The sequence below is a fragment of the Bos indicus genome, chromosome 2 (genome assembly GCF_029378745.1).
Source record: "Bos indicus isolate NIAB-ARS_2022 breed Sahiwal x Tharparkar chromosome 2, NIAB-ARS_B.indTharparkar_mat_pri_1.0, whole genome shotgun sequence".
Classification (NCBI taxonomy): domain Eukaryota; kingdom Metazoa; phylum Chordata; class Mammalia; order Artiodactyla; family Bovidae; genus Bos; species Bos indicus.
In genome coordinates, this window is record NC_091761.1 from 112,649,583 (window position 1) to 112,659,484 (window position 9,902).

General features: G+C 42.1%; 1 protein-coding gene across 2 annotated transcripts in view; it reads right to left on the minus strand.

Moving 5' to 3' along the window:
* Positions 1–9,379, minus strand: part of CUL3 (cullin 3) — a 113,785-nt gene extending 104,406 nt beyond the window's left edge. The window contains exon 1 of one of the 2 annotated variants that reach the window (XM_070773164.1): positions 9,159–9,379. In XM_070773164.1, the coding sequence (XP_070629265.1) occupies positions 9,159–9,224 (66 nt within the window). In that variant the 5' untranslated portion in view covers positions 9,225–9,379. The remainder of the gene's footprint in view (positions 1–9,158) is intronic. The other variant, XM_019977746.2, reaches the window with a different exon arrangement.
* Positions 9,380–9,902: the final 523 nt, after the last annotated feature.

Below are 9,902 nucleotides of genomic sequence, written 5' to 3' on the forward strand. Positions count from 1 at the left end.
AAACTGCAAGAGATCAAAGCTGAAGGTACTTACACAAGATAACTTTGGTAGTTACATTTCCTGAAGAAGAGAGATAAGAGAATTCTCAATAAAGAGCTTGAGGACAATGACTAAAGTTTGAAATAGTTCAAGCAGGAAAAAGGGAGCCAAAGCTCACAGGGACACAAAAAATTGCCCAGAGGCACTGAAAAGTCCAGCAAGGTTAGAGCCCACAATCTTGTAATTTTCTCCAGGAGTACCCAATAGTCTTAAAAAATATGAGCAGTGAAGACAGATGAATGGAATGGTTCAAGATGCTTTTTGCTGATATTTCTGGCCTTACCCTGGGAGACAACAGGAAAGAAGTGGCAAATGGTATCAGGCCCCACATCCTGGGAGAATGAAAAGGGTCTTCTTGAGATCCCACAGCACATTTAATGTGAGAAGAAAACAAGCAACACGTAGGATAGAATAATTCAATAATAACAGGTTGGATTTATTTATAGTGTTTATTATGTGCCACTTGTAAGAACTTTGTATGTATTAACCCTATCCTTACAACTGCCTTACGAGGTAGGTACTACTGTTTTCTTCTCTTTTACAAAAGAGAAAACAGACAGAGGTTAAGTGATTTGCTCAAGTCCTATACCTAATAAATGAAGGAGCTAGGACAGACTGTAGTATGAAGTTTTAAGATTTCTAAAGTAGCGGATAACAAGTTTCAAGACAGAGTGAAGACCACAGTAATAGAGAAGAGGCCAGATCTGTCCCATCGTTACCATTTAGTGCCAGTAGGAACACGTAATAAACATGTATTAAAATAAATAAATGAATGCCTGCCCACACACACTGGATAAAGTTAGTTTAAACTAGAGAGAATATCTGTGAAGAATGCATGCAAGTCTTCAATGACTGAGGGAGCATGTGGAAGAAGTTAGGAGACAGTCACAGGAATCACTCAAAGAACGGTACAGAAGGGCCAAGCCGCAAGAGTGATAGATGTTGCAATCATTAGCATCTGGGCCCAATGATTCATGGATTATAAGGAAAGAGGACACCTCAATTCAAGAAGATAAGCCTGTATCCTCAGGTCAAAGGTAAATTACAGATGAAAAGAGGGTGAAGAATTCCCAGAACAGGTAGAGATGACAGATGGTAGTCAATCTGCCGTGAAAGAAGGGCCTTACCAGCTATGGTTAACTGGCTGGGAGGAAGAAGTCATGGTGGAGGGAGTAAAATGTAGAGAAAGCTCGTGAACAGAAAAGACTAGGCTAGCAAGTAAGTCTTCCGACACGCAATCCAAAGTAACTGCTAATACATACCTACATCTTTACTTTCAAGTCACTGTTTTAGGAGACTAGGCTAACTAACCTTTAAGGAAAAGTGCCACATGATCAGTAATGACCTACAAATTAAGGCTTCACTTACAGCTGAAAGAGTTCAAATATTTTGGAATACTCCCAGAATCGACTTAGCTAAGTCATTGATTACTGTGGTTTGGCTTCAAGGACTAGTTTCTCATTTAATCAATCATTTCACTAACCATCCACACTGTGTCTAACACTTCAAGATTGAAAAGGGGATCTGGTATAAACTTTGGGCAGGAACCATAACCTAGTTCATGAGTGAAAAAAAAAAAAAAAGAGGGTGGAAGAAAAGAAGGAAGGAAATAAAAACAAAATGTACTTTTAGATAAACACTTAATGTACATATCTGGAGTAGGAAATGGCAGCCCGCTTGCCTGGAGAATCCCATGGACAAAGGAGCCGGCGGGCTACAGTCTAAGGGGTCACAAAGAGTTGGGACATGACTGAGCGACTAACACTTCCTTTAATGTACATATTAGAATGTACACACCAAGTGAGTGTTTACTCCTTCAATAAAGTTATCCCAGAAAGGTTATACACTTACCCCAATGAGTAACCATCACTATCGTATTTTCTCTTTTCAATCTACCCCCACCCCACAAGAGCCAGTGGCATTCTTTTCAAACACCCCAGCAGTAACCAAACCCATATACTTTGAGACTGATTTCTTAATGTGGTCCACAAATTGAATCTATAAGCTTCTCAAAACCTAAGTTCTAAAAATTTAAGTACCCAAAACTGGCAGCATCACTAAAATAACTGTATAAATAAAATTACTTGCAAAAATAACCTTCAATTTTAACATAAATTGTGGCATGAGTGCTCACTTAGTTGTGTCCAACCCTGGCGATCCCATGGACTGTGTAGCCCACCAGGCTCCGCAGTCCATGGAATTTTCCAGGCAAGAATACCGAAGTGCGGTGCCATGCCCTTCTCCAAAACTGTGGCAGAATCATGACTAAATACTGGTATAACAATTGTTCACTGTATGTTAGGTCCAGTTCTAATGCCTGACTCTCTTTATCTCACAACAGCCATGTAAGACAGGCCCTACAACCTCATTTTACAGAGGAGAAAACTGAGGTTAGAAGTGGTTAAGTAACGTGTTAAAGGTCACACAACTAGAAAGAGGCACAGCTGACATTTAAACTCTGATAGTGTATGAGCCCACACTCATGCTCTCTAGTCTTTTTACTTTTTAGTCAGGTTTCTAAACCTATGCTGAATACTCAAATGTGAAACTAAATGAAAATTCCCTACAGACTATCCACGGTTTTATATGTAGGCAAAGAAATAAAAATTAAAACATTCAAGTACTATTTTTTCACCTATGAAATTAAAGATATCTTATCTAAGACACTGTTACAGGGTAGAAGTACAACCTTGAGAGATATAATTAATTCCTACAGCCTTCACTTTAGAGCCAGACTGCCTAGGTTAAAAAGAACCTTAGGTTCTCGTACTTCCAAGCAAAGTGACCTTAAGCAAATTACTTAACATCTCAAGACCTCTTTTGTAAAAAAGATGATAATAGAACCCTATAGAGTTATGCAAATTAAATTAGTTTACACATGCAAAGCAGAGAGAGCAGTGTGTGGCACATTATAAGCATTCAGCAAGTGGAACTATTATTATTCCTACCTTTCTGGAGGTCAATGTGGTTGGTCAATGTATCAGTTATGTTGAGTCCAGTAATTCCATAATCATAAGTGAAAAAGTGAAACTGTTTAGTCCCTCAGTCATGTCCAACTCTTTGCAACCCCATGGACTGTATAACCTGCCAGGCTCCTTTGTGCATGGAATTCTCCAGGCTAGGAATACTGGAGTAGAGAGCCATTCCCTTCTCCAGGGATCTTCCCTACCCAGGGATTCAACCCAGGTCTCCTGCATTGCAGGCAGATTCTTTACTGTCTGAGCCACCAGGGGAAGCATTCTTTGTAATAGAGAAAGCATGTATTCACTGGAATCAATCAAACCTGTCAGCAAGGAAATGGATAAGCCAAAGTACTGCAGATTCAAAATCATGTTTTTGATATATTTAACATGGAAATAAATATATATAGTACAGAAATAAAATTAATGGAAATAAAATAAATATAGTAAGATACTGTATTTAAAAGGCAGTATATAAAAAGATGGTACCTCAATTTTACTGTGTGCTTACACATGTATGAAAGATTATAAGGAAACACATCAAAAGGTTAATACAGCTTACTTCCAAGTGGCAGGGTTACAGGTGATTATCTATTACTTTACTTAGAAGTTCAGATACTTATTAAGTTTTCTATCATGAATATGCATCACTTTTACAACTAGAAAACCTACTAAAATGAATTCATAGCTTTGCTAGACTACAACTGAATAATTTTCACAATATACTTACAGACATTAACTGTAATTCATGTTTCAGCTCAGTGATTACTTACTAGTAGCACCTTTTTTGTTGACTTTATAATGATAAACAAGAACTATTATGAAAGTTCCGTTATTTAAAGCTATAAATTGTCCAATAACTTTTTTTTTTGGGGGGGGTGTAATTAGTTTATTTAGGAAATGATCCTAAGAAGCACAGTGAGCAAGTGAGGAAGTGAGATAGGAAATGAAGGAGAGACAATGGACGGAGCATGAATGACATTTCAGATTTGGGTTCTAGAACTAGGGCTCAGTTCTGTTGGGGGCGAGGTGTGAATAGTCTATAAAGGGCATACATCACCTTGTCCCACCTAAGGGCAAGGAAGCTGGGGCACATATCCACTAGCTTCCTCCTCCCCTGGGCTGAGGGATGCTCCTCTGCAGTGGCCAAGGATGCCAGGACCAGAGAAAACCCTGAGGCACAGAGTGGCTGAAAGCCATTGGCCTGGATGTGACCTGTCTGGAGGTGACCTCCAGGATGGGTAGACTATGAGTGGGCTGTGGACAACTGTGGCTACATAGGCTGTGCCTTCTTCCTTGCTGTATCCTTAGCACCCAGGCAGCGCTTGGCACATCATGGATGTTCAATAACCACTAGTTGAATGAGCAGATGGATAAATGAAGAGCACATATGCACAAATACAGCTTAATGGTTCCTCAAATGCTGCTCAGTTGTCAAAAAACTTTTGCGACCATTTGAAACCAGCTCAAGTGTCAGTGACAGTGGATATTAGTGGGCAGGGCAAGATAATCTGCTTGCGGTTTGAAGTCCTTGACCAGAGTAGGTGGGAAACAAGCAGCAGGGCCATCAAGTCCAAAAGAAAGGGAAGCTCCCTATAAAGCACCTTGGAAATCATAAAGTGGATGTAAACCAAAGATGTTATTGTATTATTACTTCTTTTCCTGGGTGTTCCTGGGCACAGGGGATTCAGAACCCCACTGAGGTGCCTGTTGTTATGAAACTTTGGTAGTTAGACAAGTCGTAACTATTATATTGAATCACAATTTGCCTCCTAATTGCTCATTAGTTTCCAATGGCTTCAAATGACACTTCATCTCTGTTAACTGTGGTTCGGTGGCTCACAGTTTCTGTGTGTTATCGTCCTCACCTGTAAAGTGCCTATGATAACACTGCATAAGACCTGGACTCTGCCTTTCAACCGCATCATTCAAATTCAGAACTTTTATAAAAATCTAGCAAAACTTCAAAATTTTGTTTTGCTGTTAAGATTAACAGATAATTTTTTTTCGAATAACAGCAAAAAATTATCTCTGAGGTCTCCCAATTTATAACACAATGAGAAGATACACTATTTTTTCTAGCCTTAATTATATAATCTTGTTGAAATAGAGAAAACACTATTATTACCTAGCTGCATTTAATGAATGAAACTTTCTCTATTTTGTTTGAATGAACTTATTGTGTGACTACTGTATTATTTAACAAGTCAAATTCACACATTATACTCTATACTATTAAAACTGTTTCAAATTCAGTAACTTTAGTACTAATAATTTGGTAGTAATAATTTTCTTGGCTCCTCAGAACTGCTTTCTAAGATAATACAAAATAGACACTTTGTAACTACTTATCTTTTTATTTTTAAGCTTCTAAAGCCTGTGAGGTACTAACTATAACAGCTGGCTGTCCTAAAACCATTATAGAAAAAAAAAAATCAGTCTAAGTGAAAGCAATACTTTAATGAATGCTATATCTCCATAACATCCCTATAAGAAAATATTAAAGAATAAAAAACAAACCAAACTTGAGAGGTTAATTCCGCACCCTGTGTGATTTGCAAAACTCTTATTCAATCTCTCTGTATGTACAGTCCAGGTGGTAAATAAAAGAAACCTATTTTGAACATTAAAGCTGTTCCCTTAAATCTAACAAATATCACTACAGCTAGGAGAAACAAAAACATTAACTTTCCCTCTTGTCCTTAAATTCTTGTGCTCTTAAGTATTTAAGAACATAACAAATGAGTATCAGTCATTCTGTGGGTTCCATTTAACAATAACTTCTCTTATTGTCCATGCCACACAGGTGGTGCTCATCTAGAATTACTGCATGCACATCACAGACAGAGATTCCTTATCATGATTGACGATGCTTCTATAAACCAGTAAGTGAAACCATTTTCAGATCACATTCTAATGAAAATCACTTTCACAATTTGTCTCCTAAACTCTGAAGTCTAAGTCAAAAAAGGCAAATCAGAGGAGACCAGTATTCCCATTCAACCATATCCCCTCCAATACAATCAAGCTTTTCAAGCCCATGTGGACAAACAACCCAACTACAGTACAGACGGTGAGGAATGACTATTATAAAGATAAGAACAAAAAGTTCACCTGACAGCAACTAATCCTACAGAGTGAAACACATGGCAACAGTAAGGAAATAAGGGCAGGAACTTCTTGGGACAGCATTCTTTGGTCCAAAGCCACAGAGTTTCCAGGAGTTTCACAACTACAGCTTCCTTTCTTAAAAAAGTGTTGTGTCACTTGCTGTCATTTTGGGTACCAAAAAACTCCGAAAGATATGAGATGCTATATATTTTGTCCACTGCAGCAAAGTTTACAAACTGGAATAAAATATTTCCTCCATCGTCAATCTGTTACATACAGAAAGTTCTGCATTGTTTTCCATCTTAAAAAGAACCAACTTCTCAGAACCTGATTTTATTGATGAGACTACAGCTGGGGTAGGTTTACACATTTACAAAATATCCTGTACCATCACTTACTATTTTGTAAAGATAACAAAACAATCTTCAAACATATTTTTACACTGTTTCACCGATCAGTTTTATAAAACACTTTGAAAGGAGTATTTGAGGCCTCTGCTTACACTACAATTTCCCTTAGAGTAGCTGTTTATCTCAAATGGTAAAATATAGTAGTTTTGCACACATGAATACACAATTCCATATTTTCTTTATGGAATAACATGCATTTATTACTTCTGACTTGCAATCCATGCAGACTACAGTTAGGTAAATGACTGCTAACCTGGAAGGAAAAAAAAATTCTGAAAGTCTGTAAGTATTCATTTACCAAATAATCAGTGAAATATCACACCACTGAGGTTTTATGTAGCCATTCTTAATGAAAGTTGAAAGAACTATGATTTTTAAATTTATGTATTAAAGAAATGCAATGGTTCTCATTGTAGGAACTACTTATGAGTAATGTTAATACCCATGAGAAAATTTAAAACTCTTAGACACTTTTAAAAATTAGCAGATACTAAGTACTGAATATCAAACACTAGCTACTTGCAAACTTCATTTAAGGATTTTAGACAAACTTAAGAGGGCAACAAATTACAGATAAGAAAAGGCCTACATTAGCTCATGACCATAATGCTCCTGAAAAAAAAAGTCAGTTTCAGTGCTGTATGGTAACCTGTCACATACTCTGATACTCTTTAGCTAAAAGAAGAACAAAATTCTCTCCCACAGCTTCTTCCCAACAGTACAAGATCCAGAAAAGAGGGATATTGTTTTCTGAAGCTATACTGATACATCCCAAGACCCCAGAACAGTACCTGGCACACAGTCCTCAGTATTTCCTAAATGAATGGAGTGGAAGAACAGGTAGGGACAGGCAAACCAAGAGATCAAAGAGTTGATTACACATAGATAAAGACAGAGCTGATTAATCAGAATATCCACAACAGTGAGTTGATGTCAAGTGTGAGCTATTTCACCTTTTAACAATAATCTGTATTAGAAGTCAGACTTCAAGAATAGCAAACTTTTCTTAAAAATGTATAAAATTATTTTAAATTCTGAATAATTCTAGATTCTGCTCACTTAGTAGGAACTGATTCAGTAGGAAAACTATCCCTACTCACGAATTCATAAACCCAGTTCATTGTTTATCATTATAAAGGAAAACGTGCAAGTGAACTTCATTAGTGCTCTTCTGTCAACATTTCTTACTTTCTTTGTACTTTCTCACGATTACTTAAGGAAAAAAACTTCAGAAATTAAAAATCCCTTTAATGTGCATTAAAACATCTAATTCTCCTGATTATATCCTACCTTTATTTACGTAAAGTCCCAAGAGTTTTCACATAGGCATTAACATTTTTCTTATTACCATCTGGGAATTCTGCATCAGGTGTATTTTTTCGAAAGAATTCAGGGAGGTCCTCAAGTTTTCTAAGTCAGTTTCTTACTCAACTAGGACAATTATATTAATCTCTCCACTAAAGTGCGAACTACACTTTAGAAAAAGCATGCTTTAAGAAGTGAATACAAACCCTCTCTTCAATGCCCCCCACCACACAATATAATGTGCTTGTGATTCTAAGACAGGAAACCACAGCTTCTTCTCTAGTTTTCCTGGTTTAAAATCTTCTATTCAATTGCTAGTTTGTCCACCTTGACGTCTACTTGTTACAGAAGCGGCCATGAGCAAGTATGTCCAGTTTCTCTGTCCCAAGAGTACACTCTAATTGCTTGCCATTGGCTATCTGATTCAGATATGACATCCAAAGTTATACCCTGTAATACTAAACACCGCAGGGGTATGACTTAATTTAAGGCCAAAAAAGTTTCTAAACAAAAATACTTTTGCTGTCACTAAAACCTAGAGTAAAGCAACTCACGGTGGTGACTACTTATTCTTTTGGGCTTCCATGGCTAAGAAATGAAGAACCAATCGTCCCATTTGTTTTCTCTTACTTCCCCTTGAGTGGCTAGGCCATTCCTGCACAGGAGAGTTTGTAAAGTGCATTGGAAGGTTGCGGATGAAAGATTCTGTAAACACACCGACGTTGTTAGTGTATTACTACAGAGCATTACGCGGAACGTCTGTCAACGCGTCGAGGGTAGGTGAACGGCAGAGCCCTTCCTGGGGAGGGGAAGAGCGGGAGAGGTCCGACCTCGGCATCTTTTAGCAGGCCATCCTTTAGGCATGGTGATTTTTTTTCAACTGCTGCGAAACCTCACGTGAAAAGTTACACACACGCCCCACACCGGGAGGACGTAGACGGTCCCCGTCCCTGCAGGGCTGAGAGCCCCGGGGACCGAGCAGGAGCGGGGTGCTAGGGGTTGGGCCTACACCCCAAGAGCGCGGCGAGGTGCCGGGACCGGCAGAGGGGCCCCGGCCGCAGCCGACGCCCGCGGGGCGACCGGAGGCGCAGCTCTGGGGCGGGAGCGCGGCGCCGGCCTCGGACGCCGGGGGCGCGGGGAACGGCCCGGGAAGGCGGCCGTGCCGGGGCCCCGCGCCGCCCCGTTGCCGGGAAGGCTCGCGCCCCGCGGCCGGCGGCGTGGGGGATGGGAGGCCGGGCCTGCGGCCTGTTGGGGGGAGTTCAGCCCGGGCCTCGCGTGCGGCTGTCGGCCGGGCCCCCAGACCCCGGGTCCCAAGCGCCGAGAAGAGACTCACCGGAAAGGCCCGGATCCGCATCTTGGTGTCCTTCCGGCTGCCCGTGCCTTTGCTCAGATTCGACATGGTGCTCGTCCCCTCCCCGGCGGCGGCTTCGGGTCGCACTCCGAGGCGCCGGTGTCACATTTAAGGCGGGCGGGCAGGCGAGGGGCGACGCTGGGGGCGGCGGCGGCGGCGCGACCCCCGGGCTGGGCTGGGGAGCTGGCCGGCCCCTGGGCGGCCGCGGCGGGGGCAGCGGCGGCTCGGTATCCGGCGGCTCGGGCTCGGCTGGGGGACTGCGCTGGCGCGGCGGCTCCGCGGGGTCCCCCTCACGCCCGGCTCGGCTCCCTTTATCGCGCTCCTCCGCGATGGCGGCGGCGGCGGCGACGGACAAACATCTCACTGCGCAGGCCGAACGTCCTCCTCCTCCTCCTTCTCCTCCTCCGCCTCAGCGAGACGAGATCCGGCCCAGAGGGTGGAGAGGGGAGGAGGGAGGGAGGAGAGCCGGAGAGTGGAGAGATTGGGGGGAGGGGGGGTGGGAGGACAGGAGGGGGAGGCGGGCGGCCGCGGCAGGAGGAGGGGGACGCTCAAGTCTCGCGAGAAGAGGGCGAGCGCGCTTTCCCGGGCGGGGCGGGGCGAAGCCTGCGAGTGGGAGGGGGCAACGGGAGAGGAGGAAGGGAACGGGGATTTGGGGAGGTGGGAGGGGCCAGCGGGGAGGAGAGGTAGGAAAGGGGCGGGACTGAGGAGGGAGGAGTGAGCTTACTT